This window comes from Micromesistius poutassou (assembly GCF_964030765.1).
Source record: "Micromesistius poutassou genome assembly, chromosome: 15".
NCBI lineage: Eukaryota > Metazoa > Chordata > Actinopteri > Gadiformes > Gadidae > Micromesistius > Micromesistius poutassou.
In genome coordinates, this window is record NC_140285.1 from 1,662,096 (window position 1) to 1,674,066 (window position 11,971).

The window sequence follows — 11,971 nt, forward strand, 5'->3', positions numbered from 1 at the left end:
TCATAGTTCTATAGTCATTCATGAGAGCTGTCTGTCAGTGGGTGGGAAATGCATGATTAACAATATGGAGATATAGAATAAAGATAACTGGTTTACTTGAACATTATTCTGAAGAATAGCATTTGGACACTCCAAAACAGACCAAACTGATTTCTCACATTATATGTATGACCTTAAAATAAGTGTACATAAATTAAGTTAACTAATGATCTAATATTTTTTACTAATGGTGTACATGTTTGCTAATGGTGTTCATGTTAATTTAGGATTAGGGTTAATCCTAAGTACGTTAATTACTGCACCAACTAATGTTGGTTGATGTTTGATCAATAATCTTACTGTAAATAAGTTACTGTATGAATATATATATATTATTTTTACAAAACATTACTGTAATATATTACTACATTACTGTAATAATATATTACTACATTACTGTAATATAATATACTATAATATACTACTATAATATACTACTATAATATAATATACTACTACTATATACTGTAAAAAAATAAAAAATAAAAAAAGGTATTGATAAGAAAAGAAAGAAAGACAGAAGCTACTTGAGCAAGAAAAACAAGAATTGGCTAAACCAAACACAATTGTATCTTGTCTGAAAGATTGTGTGGTGTGTGTGTGTGTGTGTGTGTGTGTGGTGTGTGTGTGTGTGTGTGTGTGTGTGTGTGCGTGTGTGTGGTGTGTGTGTGTGTGTGTGTGTGTGTGTGTGTGTGTGTGTGTGTGTGTGGTGCGTGCGCCTGTGTGTACTCAGCTGCGCTCCCTGCTCCTCTGTGCCCATTCTGACGCTGCGTTTGTTTGGATTGAGCCCGTCCACTCATTGGCAGTGGTCTGCTGCTCCCTCGCCTCCCTTTACCCCCCCCCCTCCCCTCCCTCCTCCCTCCTCTCCCTCCTCCCTTTTCCCCCCCCTCCCCTCCCCTCCCACTCCCTCCTCCCTCCTCTCCCTCTCCCTCCCCTCCCACTCCCTCCTCCCTCCTCTCCCTCTCCCTCCCCTCCCTCTCCCTCCTCCCTCTCCCTCTCCCTCTCCCTCCTCCCCTCCCTCTCCCTCCTCCCTCTCCCTCGTCTCCCCCTCTCCCTCCTCCTGCATGGGAACCCAGGGCAGTAAAACCACAAGTGTAGCAGGCTGCATCCAGCGGGCAGCGGCAGCTCGGCAGCAGCTCCACGGTGAGTGTTTACCTTCCCAGGGCATGAAAGGGGAGGGGGAGGAAGAGGGAGACAAGGGGGAGGGGGAGGGAGAGGGGGACAAGGGGGAGGGGGGAGGGGCACAAGAGCTCATCCCATTACTTGCGACTCGACCGCATGCCGTGTGGTGATTCTCACGTGCACGCGCGCGCACGTGTACATACACACATAGACAAACACACACACAGACACAAACACACACAGTTTTAGGGTTTCTGTTACTTTTTTGTTGCTTTGTATACATGCAGGTGTACACACACACACACACAGACTTATGGATACACCTACACACACACACACACACACACACACAAACACACATACACAAAAGAGGCACAGGATTGTAAACTATATGCAGGGGAATAGTTAATAGTAGTTAATAAGTAAGTCAACTTTGAATTTATAAAGCACCCTGTTGAACAACAACTTTCTAAAGTGGTTGAACAAAATAAAACAATGAAGTCGTTTGGAAAGATACACACGTGTGTCACAAAAAAGAACACAAATTAACACAAACTGCATTCAAACTAATTCATTAGTTTAATATAAAAAATAATTGGTATTTGGGGATAAAGTGCAGACAGAGAGGAATGTGGAGAAAAAAAAGGTAAATCTAAAAATGTCGGTTTTAAGGCCAAGTTTCAACCATCCACATTTCTATACAAATCAGAACAAGGCAGGCTTCTGCCGAGAGACGGCTCTAGAAGGGGTGACGGTAGAGGCCCACTAAACTGAGCAATACTGAAAGAGAAGCAGCATGGTCTGTGAGTGGGCGTATGAGAGCACACAGGGAAGGATGCGTGGTTTGGGGGGGTGGGGGGGCTCTCCAGTCATTCCCCTCTAAGTTGCCCCCATGTGACCTCTCAGGGCACATATTAGTCAACAATATGGGACTATACAAATATAGTGCAACCGTAGATCAGGGATGTTAAAGGTGACCCTGATGCCAAGCAGTCAGACAGACAGACAGACAGACAGAGCCAACAGTCAGACTGTGTCTGTGTGAGATGGCAACAGAAACCAGGACATCCTGTTGCAGGCAGCATAAAGGATGTGTGGCGTGCCGGGGCGTGCTAAAGCGCTAATGCCCTGACAACAGCACCGCTGTCACCACCTAGCTTAGCTGGGCTCGCGTCACGGCCACAGGTCTGCACACAGGCAGCGGGCTGAGACGTCTTATCCCCCCCGCAGATCAGCCCCATCCCGCCGCTGGGATCGCCCGCGGGGAGAAGTGACGTGTATTTACACAATCTATTTGAATACGTCGACATGAGCCAACATCAGACCAGACAACCGCTCCCACACACACCGCACCGAGGATCGGTTTCATTAATGCCAGCAATCAATTTATTTTTAATGACGGATATTCATATTTTATTGTCCAAGTTATAGCCGCCTGTTCAAATTTGTCAACACACACACACACACACACACACACACACACACACAACAAACACAGGTGCCAACGCTATCACACACACACACACACACACACACAGAACACAAACACAAAGACGTGCACACTCGGTTATCAGTGTGCGTGCACACACACACACACACACACACACACACACACACACACACACACACGAAGGGCCCTATTTTAACGGCCTGAAACGCAAGTTTGAAACGCTTAGCGCAAGTACCTTTGTGGGCAGATCTCTGGCGCTGTTGCTATTTTAACGGCGGATAAATGAGTCTTGCGCCCGACGCAAATCTAAAATGGGTTGGTCTGAAACCCGTATGTGTGTTTTGGGTGTAACGTGCAATAAACCAATGAGAGTTCCATCTCCCATCACCTTTAAGAGCCAGCGCATGACGAGTTGATATTTTGACAGCGCGTTTACAGTCTCCGCTGAGACAGATGCATAAAAAATAGGCCTAATTCACACATGGAATAGCGTTTTCTTCTACAACTTCAGAAACACTGAGTCGCCATGTAAATTGCGGCAATGACAAATTAACACATATATGATATGCGGACATGGTCTGTGGGTCTATTTAATGATATGCGGCAATACATTAACAAACATCTTTTGTTACCAGTATTGTATAGGCAGTATTGTATACATTATCGTTATCGACTTGTGTTCATAATATGCATGTGTCCCCCCGTTTATATAGGCCTACATTGCCATGGACTGTATTATGCGTTACGTGTTTAGTTTGCGTGTGTTTAAACAGATGCACCATGCATCAGACGCATTCATTGATTCATTATTTTAAACGCTCACTCGCGGTTAAACTATGTTTTCTCACGATCAAATACTCATCAATCCTAAAGTAATGGGCTTGTACACGATGTCTGTGTCAAGAAAATATGTGTTGGCTGTACGGTGTTTGCAAATGCATTGATTTAAAAGTACAACTTACCGCTGTATCTTTCCCAAATAAGTAACTAGCAATAACTAGCAACGATAGCCTACATGCGTCGGTGTAGAAATTAATTTGCACTGGGTGCAAGATAGGGCCCGAAACCTCACTGCCTCAAACACAGATGCCCAAACTCACAGTAGAAACATTTGGAGGGTGAGTGAGTCAGATGCTGAAGTTGTTCATATGAGAATTTGTGAAACGTCTGGGCATGTGGTAAGACACACACACACGCACGCACGCGCGCACACACACACACACACACACACACACACACACACACACACACACACACACACACACACACACACACACACACACACACACACACACACACACACACACACACACACACACACACACTTCCGAAGCAGCGGTAAATATCTGGTGGTCTCATCCATCCTGAGACCTAGTTTCATTAACAGATTTGAACTCCAACTGACTGCACAGAAAAGATTTCTCAGAAAAAAACAATTCCATTTCCTGACCTTATAAACCATATAGTATAAATCACTACTACTACTATAACAAACACTTATACTATATCAGATACATAGACTAGGCCTACTACTAGTACTACTACTAAAACGAATACTACTAGTTTCTCAGCTGATATTACTTGATATATTATATAATATTTAAACTCAGCAGAGGAGAACAGAGCAGACACAGGAGTGTGTGGATTATAGTGTGCCTCACTATAATCCACACAGATGTACCTCACTATAATCCACACAGTGTACCTCACTATAATCCACACAGTGTACCTCACTATAATCCACACAGTGTACCTCACTATAATCCACACAGTGTACCTCACTATAATCCACAGTGTACCTCACTATAATCCACAGTGTACCTCACTATAATCCACACAGTGTACCTCACTATAATCCAGTGTACCTCACTATAATCCACACAGTGTACCTCACTATAATCCACAGTGTACCTCACTATAATCCACACAGGTGTACCTCACTATAATCCACACAGGTGTACCTCACTATAATCCACACAATGTACCTCACTATAATCCAGTGTACCTCACTACCCCACACCCTAACCCTCACCTTAACACCATCACCTAACCCTAACCCTAACCATCGCATAACCCTAACCCTAACCATCACCTAACCCTACGACCTCACCTAAACACCATCACCTAACCCTAACCCTACAACCTCACCTAAACACCATCACCTAACCCTAACCCTACGACCTCACCTTAACACCATCCCCTAACCCTAACCCTAACCCTAACCCTACGACCTCACCTTAACACCATCCCCTAACCCTAACCCTAACCCTACGACCTCACCTTAACACCATCCCCTAACCCTAACCCTAACCCTAACCCTACGACCTCACCTTAACACCATCCCCTAACCCTAACCCTAACCCTACGACCTCACCTTAACACCATCCCCTAACCCTAACCCTACGACCTCACCTTAACACCATCCCCTAACCCTAACCCTAACCCTAACCCTAACCCTACAACCTCACCTTAACACCATCCCCTAACCCTAACCCTAACCCTAACCCTACAACCTCACCTTAACACCATCCCCTAACCCTAACCCTAACCCTACGACCTCATCGTAACACCATCACCATCATAAGCGGCGAGCTGCAGCAGACCTTTGACCCCCCCGGGTTAAAAATAGCCCAACAGCTGTGAGTACGGCGGGTGGCGGAGGAGTGCTCCTCCGGGACCACCTAGGAGTTGGCGACGGGGGTGTCTGTCTGTCTGTGTGTGTGTGTGTCTGTCTGTCGGGGGGGGGGGGGGGGAAACTTGGCCGGACCCCTCGCCCTGAGGACCCCTTTCACTTCCCCCCTGGAATCTGCAGCAGTTGCACAAGGCTTTGAACCATGACACCCCCCGTTCCCCTCACCCCCCCCCCCAGCGCCTTGTAACCCCAGGAGCTGCTGACAAGCTGAACCGGGGGGGCCTTCTAGAAAGACGTGGTGCCGACAAGGCAGGACGTGCATGTCCTTGCGTGTCCAGCTTGCGTCCTTCTCCTCCTCCTCCTCCTCCTCCTCCTGCTGCTGCTCCACCTTCTCCTCCTCCCCCTCCTTCCCCTCCTGGGTGAGGGTGAGGGTGAGGGGGTGGGTGGGGGTGAGGGTGAGGGTGGGGGTGAGAGGGTGGGGGTGGGGAAGAGGGTGAGGGTGGGTTGGTGAGGGTGGGGTTGAGGATGAGGGTGGGGTTGAGGGTGAGGGTGGGGGTGGGGGTGAGGGTGAGGGTGGGGGTGGGGGTGAGGGTGGGGGTGGGTGTCGGGGGAGACAGGAGGATGGATTTAACTTTGGTTTGGAGTGGCTGTTAACGGGCTGCTGAACCGCCACCGAGGGCCAACAGATTTCTAGATTCTGGAACCTGTGCCGCCTAATCCCGGGTTTATGGGGGGCGCGTTAAAGGTTTTGTGGGGAGCTGAGGTCCCGGTCTTGACTGGCAGGTCAGAGCGTTGGGAGAGCCGTACGTGAGACCGTCGCACATGTTGAATTAAGGCGGGACTTAGATATGTGAACGTTGACATAGCGGGACGTCAGCGGGTGACTTTTACTTTGAAGGGGACTTTATTTGGCCACGGTTCAACCCACTCAGACGCTGCACTGCGACTTCTGACTCTGGTCTCCGATTGGTTGTGGAGGTTGTGACCCAAACGGAGCCAGGACTTCTATATGAGTCAACATTGCCACACGATCGAGACATAGATACTGCATGTTCTAATTGAAGGTCATTAGGTTTTAAAACTATTATACATATTTGTTTAACAATTACTTCTACTTTAAGTAGATGCATTCATTCTTTTTTTTATTTTGCATATCACAATTATTTTAATTATGCAATTTGATTTGTTTTATTTTTTCTTGTATGTGGAAAAAGATGACTCATGACTCACAGAACTGAATTATATCATCCATTTATTAATTCAACATTCATCACACAGTAAGGATAATTTGTATAGGTCCCATATTAAATGTCATAAGACTATGATATATATATAGGCCTATATATATATACAAACCTACACGGACATATAAGTGAACTATCAGTTCTATAATTCAATAATTCTATCAGTTCAATAATATAGTATCAATAATTCAACTATCAGTTCACTAATCAGTTCAATAATTCAAGAATCGATCCCAGGAGTTGTGGATTTAAATAACTTGTTCGTTTGTTTGGATACATTTTACTTATGCTTCAAAATAACCCTAATGAACAACCCAGATATCGATTGGTCATTATTCAGTTAAAAAAAACTAACTAAGTGTCTACAGGCGAACCTCTGTCTCATACAGCAAACTTTATTTAATCGATCAAGTCAACTTCCAATGTCCGAATAAAAAAAAAGGAGCCAGCCTGCGGAAACACAATAGTTTTGGCGCTATCTACAACCCCATCTCCAACAGCTGCACGGTAGGCGTACCCTAATAGCGGAGGGGGCTCACCTCTTTTACAATGCGGGGGCGACCCTAAAGTGTGGATTCGGAGGGAAAAGTGCGATGATAAAAGTTTTGGCGCAACTTTTTTTGCGCGGGGTTTCATTCAGTCGCTAATGAGAATGATAATGCGCCGGTTCAAATGGTGAACCCCGACCCCGCTTCAATAGCGGGCCCTCCCGAGGGACATCATTGCGCTTCTCCCCAAGGGACCGTCAACACTCCATAGGAATTCTATTGAGGATCAACACATTCCCGCCTGTTTCACTCTCCGGCCTCTAACTTTAAATAGTCCGGAGAGTCAAACATCTTGACTTTATATCACAGTGTTTACCCTTGCATCAATCAATTTCTGTAAACCCCCCAAGTGCCTATACCGGCTCCCGTGTCTCCGCATTTGTCCTCGGTGAAACTCAAAACTATTAAAGTGTGCATCTCGACGCTCGTTATAAAAATAGACTTTAAACGCCGCGGACGCTGCGTCCCCTGAGGCGATGTGTTGATGGCGGGCGGGAGTGTGTTGCTGGCGAACCCTTCCTCGTGCCACCACTGGCTCGCTTCTCGGAGGCCCACGCGCGCCCGCGTGTGTGTGCGTGTGTGTGCCTCCTCCTCACCTCCGGAGAATGGCCGCCCGGCGGCCGACAGCACGACCCGGGTCTGCCAGCGGGGATTTACTGTCTGGCGCTCCGCCCGACCGCAGGCCGACTAGTTCGCTCGGTTCTCACGACCTCGACGCTACAAAGGCATCTCTGAACTATGAAGTGAGACAAGAGGCAGTATAAACCCACACACTACCAGCCAGTGTTTCAGAATGCCACGCTGCACAACGCAGCTCTCACACACTGCTTGCAGCGGGTGGTTTCAGAGCAACAGTGCAGCGGTGTCATCCGGGGGGCACCGAGGGGGCGCCGGGTGAATCCAGAACGCGTCTCGGCTTCTTAACCGCCGGGTTCAGAGAAGTGGTTAAAAGAGGAACATAAAAAAATAAAAAAACGCTTGTTGTTGTTTTTTATCGTCTTCACATTTCTCCGGCTCAGCTACACTTTGCCCTATATATCTGTTTAAAACGACGAGATTCTGGTTTCAAATGTCGTTAGGTCAGTAGTCAAGGAAATATCGTTCAGGTTATAGAATAGGCTACATTTTGAAGTGTTGAAAGCCACAATGCTGGCCTGGAGCAGAAGCAGCAGAGTCCATAGAAGACCTCGGGTCGGTGGAGGCTAAGTCCTATCATCGGAGGGGTGCACCGTGCAGCGGGAGGCGGGCAGAAGGCAGCAGGCAGCGAGGGTCTGACACACGACCAGCCCACCCCGTCCCCCGGCCCGGCAGCAACCTCGCAGAAGCAGAAGCCTCGTTTCCACCGCGGCAACTTTCCCCAGGAACCAGGAACCAGGAACTTTCATCAGGAACTAATGGAGTTTCCGCTGTTTCGGGGACATTTTTTTCCCCAAAATATATGCATATATTATGCATCTAAAATATATAAAATATAAATATATATAGAAAATATATGCATATATTATGCATATGTTTTTAAGTAGGCCTACAGGAACTTTGGGGGTGGGGGATGCAGCGCTGAACATTAGAGAGAGAGAGAGAGAGAGAGAGAGAGAGAGAGAGAGAGAGAGAGAGAGTGTGTGTGTGTGTGTGTGTGTGTGTGTGTGTGTGTGTGTGTGTGTGTGTGTGTGTGTGTGTGTGTGTGCGCGCGCGTGTGCGCGCGCGCGCGTGCGTGCGTGTGTGTTTAGAGTTGGAGATCCGGTGTTCAAAATAATGGTTAATTGAATCTTAAATCTCATTCCAGTTCGTTCCAACTCACGTGCGGGTCTCTGATCCATCCTCTGTTGACACGCGGTCCCGGTACGTGCTGAACTCTGAGAGACGTCTCGTTTCCCGCTATTTATAGAGAGCTATTCTGGGTTGAATTCGGACAATTGATCCACAAAGGGAAGTGGGGACCCTTCCATATTCCCCCTTTCACTGGGGCAATCTGTTAGTGACATAACCCCTGTGCGCATTCCCAGGCCCATGAATGGGTTCAGGACCCTCAGAGCTCCCGCTGCATACAGGATCAGGACCTTTATAACTTTAATTACCTTAATATCAATAGAGGATATAGGCCTACACGTTCACCACTCCGCCTACACGCTAAACCGAAGGCACCTGTGGCAGAAATGGCGCCAGGCGAAGTGAGTTTAACGTCAACTAAAAGAAGTATGACTGTAGCCTAGTTGTGTCAGTGGGAGGCCTAGTGCGCAGGCTCGTTGAGTGGCGAGCACGAGCCGGGATCGATTCCGGTGGGTGCAGGTGCATGACGTCATTGTGTGCAATGTGTAACGTAAACCGTGAGCTTCAAACGGCCTGGGCCGTGTATACGCACGCTTGACGCACATATCGTTATGAGCTTTTGTAAACTGTTTGATAAGCCTCGGGAGGCCTACGCTGGCTGAAGTCATCAAACACAGTCCCGGCGTTAAAATGTAAATTCAGAGATCTGATTTATTTGTAAAAATGGGCAATTTCCCAAACGTTTTTTTCCGTCATGAAACAACAATGAATAAAACACAGCTTTGGTATTATAACAACTTTGTACAAAACTAAAAATCTTTTCATAAAAAGTACTTCATACAAACATGTCTAACCTTCCATTGCATGTACAATCCTATTTATCACTGACGTCCAAATGTTGGACGCAGACAATAAAAATAAAAAACAGTTATGCCATGTTCAACAGAGGCCGCGGTGTTCCATAAAACGAAACGATACCAACTAACGAAACCCAGTTTCAAGTGTCTCTTCTTGTCCTTTGGGGGAGGGGGGGTCTGGGGGGGGGGGTACGGCCGGGACTCGAACTACCACGGCCGCCACACGGGCTCGTTACTCTCCGAGCCGGTGCTGAGCCCGACCGGGCTGACCGCGCGCGGGACGTTGGCGAAAGACGTCATCCCGTGCACCGGAGAGGGCGCGCCACTCGGGGCCGGGCTCCCGTGCACGGGGCTCGTGGTGATCGCCATGGGCACCCCCGGTGTGTTCGCGTACAGGGGGATGACCGGCGCCGTGGCGGACGCGAAGGCCGGGTTGGGTATCAAAAAGGCGAACTGTCCGTCGTTCGCGGGCACCAACTGGAAGCCGCCGAACACCTTGGGGGAGAGCGCCTCGCGGGGGGAGAGCGTGCAGCCCGCGGACCCGCCGTTGGGCAGCGTGGAGGGGAGCTGCACGTGGAGGGGCTGCCCGAGGTGCGCCGCCTGGCTTTGGGGGGGATGCTGCTGCTGCTGCTGGGGGTAGTTCAGGCCGATCATCTGGCCCATGCAGCCGGACAGGTGGTTGAGGAGCCGCGACCTCACGTCGGTGTTGACCCCCTCGGAGGTGGACAGGAAGCGGGTGACCTCGCTCATGCACTCGTTGAACCCCGCGCGGTACTTGCTGAGGACGGTGGCGTCGGTCGACAGGGCTGCTGAGGAGAGAACGACGAGAGATGATCAGTTGTGTGATACGACTCGTTTATCTCGTGGCCCTGATATAGTTCCGAGTAGGCCTACTTCGTTTAGACCGGTGCGAAGTGGTTTTTGTTTTTGATTTAAACATCAAACCTACCGCTCATCTGGACGCGCTGCAGGTTCCTCAAGTGCTTCACCGTCATCTCCAGAATGTCGGCCTTCTCCAGCTTGGAATGTCTGGAGCTCTGTGGGAAAACAACCGAGGGGGGAAAACAACCGTTAATACCAGGACTTGAGTTCAACACCGTGAGGCAAGTGGCTTGAGCCGGTGGGAACCGGACAGGTTTGACGGTTGTCGGACTTACATCTTTCTTCAGTGCGTCTAGAATGAGCGTCTTGAGCTGACCGAGGCTCTCGTTGATCCGCGCTCTGCGTCGCTTCTCCATGATCGGTTTGGATGACTGGAAAGAATAAAAAATAAGACGTTAATTCAAACTCATCTGTATTCTTTTTTTTAAACAATCCTCTGACCACTGGCGTTATCTTTAATTCACGTTGTCATTTGCCCCAAATCCCAGGTGGACGCTTGTGATCCAGCTGATAACTCAGTAGGCCTATGATGGCGACCCCCCCTGGTCCAGATCTCAGGTCTTTACCTTTCGGTGCTCGCTGGCGTTCTTGGGTTTGTCCGGGGTGTGCGCCCCGGTGGCGGGGGAGCCCGCCATGGGGGACACCGTCTGCTTCTCCATGGTGTCGGCAGGCATCATGGACCAACAAGCCTTCTCGAATCACCAGGGGAAATTTTTTTTGTAAATCCTTCTCGACCAAAGCGACGACCAAAAAAATCGTACAATATTATCACCAAGTGTCACCGCGCGTCAATGTTCAGATCAATCTCAAGGTGCGCGTGAACGGTAAAAAAAAATAATAAAAATAACCCGGGAGATGGTGACGAAGGAGCGAGCGGAGAGAGCGCGTGTCACTTGTTATCACTGTCCGCCGCGTTCCGAGAGCGCGCTCCGAAGCTGCTGCCGTTCCTGAGTCTGCTCAGCTGCCGACACACGCCGCGGTACTTATAGGCCGGCCGCCTGCTCCCAGTTCGTGTGAAACCCTCTCTGCATTCTTTCCCACACTCGTCTCAGCCAATGGGCGCGCGGACTCACCCATTGGGCGCGGGGAAGCCCGCTGATTGGACAACACCCCCGCGGGCTGTCAGTCACGCGCTAGTCAATCAGCCCTGGAGGGACAAACAACAAAGCGGCGAGCGAGCGCTGCCGGCCGGCGGCGGAGCGATACGGGAGTGACGGAATGCGCGCTCGCTCTCTCTCTCTCTCTCTCTCTCTCTCTCTCTCTCTCTCTCTCTCTCTCTCTCTCTCTCTCTCTCTCTCTCTCTCTCTCTCTCTCTCTCGCTCTCTTTTAGTCTTTGGCGTGCTTACTTTTTTTTGTGAAAGTCTCGGGCGTTCTTCCAAGTTATTTGAAGTTTTTTTTTTTTTTTTTTTAAAGAGAAACGATTAGGTCAG

At 48.9% G+C, this 11,971-nt stretch overlaps 1 protein-coding gene across 2 annotated transcripts; it reads right to left on the reverse strand.

Moving 5' to 3' along the window:
- Window positions 1–9,501: 9,501 nt before the first annotated feature.
- LOC311359540 (transcription factor HES-4-like) lies at window positions 9,502–11,502 on the reverse strand. Of its 2 annotated transcripts, none has more exons than XM_084479583.1 (4): window positions 11,108–11,502; window positions 10,817–10,912; window positions 10,609–10,696; window positions 9,502–10,465 (listed from the first exon to the last, which is right to left on the reverse strand). In XM_084479583.1, the coding sequence occupies exons 1-4, from the start codon at window positions 11,216–11,218 to the stop codon at window positions 9,867–9,869; spliced, it is 894 nt and encodes a 297-aa protein (XP_084335709.1). In that variant the 5' UTR covers window positions 11,219–11,502; the 3' UTR covers window positions 9,502–9,866. The 2 variants fall into 2 exon arrangements, with proteins under 2 accessions (XP_084335709.1, XP_084335708.1); XM_084479582.1 differs by having other exon boundaries at window positions 9,502–10,468; window positions 11,108–11,501.
- Window positions 11,503–11,971: the final 469 nt, after the last annotated feature.

Bases quoted from the DNA above. Each gene is read 5' to 3' on its own strand.
- LOC311359540 (XM_084479582.1), bottom strand. From the start codon at position 11,218: ATGATGCCTGCCGACACCATGGAGAAGCAGACGGTGTCCCCCATGGCG. The intron at 10,913-11,107 runs GTAAAGACCTGA...TATTCTTTCCAG, and splicing joins ACGCCAGCGAGCACCGAAAG to TCATCCAAACCGATCATGGA. The intron at 10,469-10,608 runs GTAGGTTTGATG...TTCTCTCCTCAG, and splicing joins GCAGCGCGTCCAGATGAGCG to CAGCCCTGTCGACCGACGCC.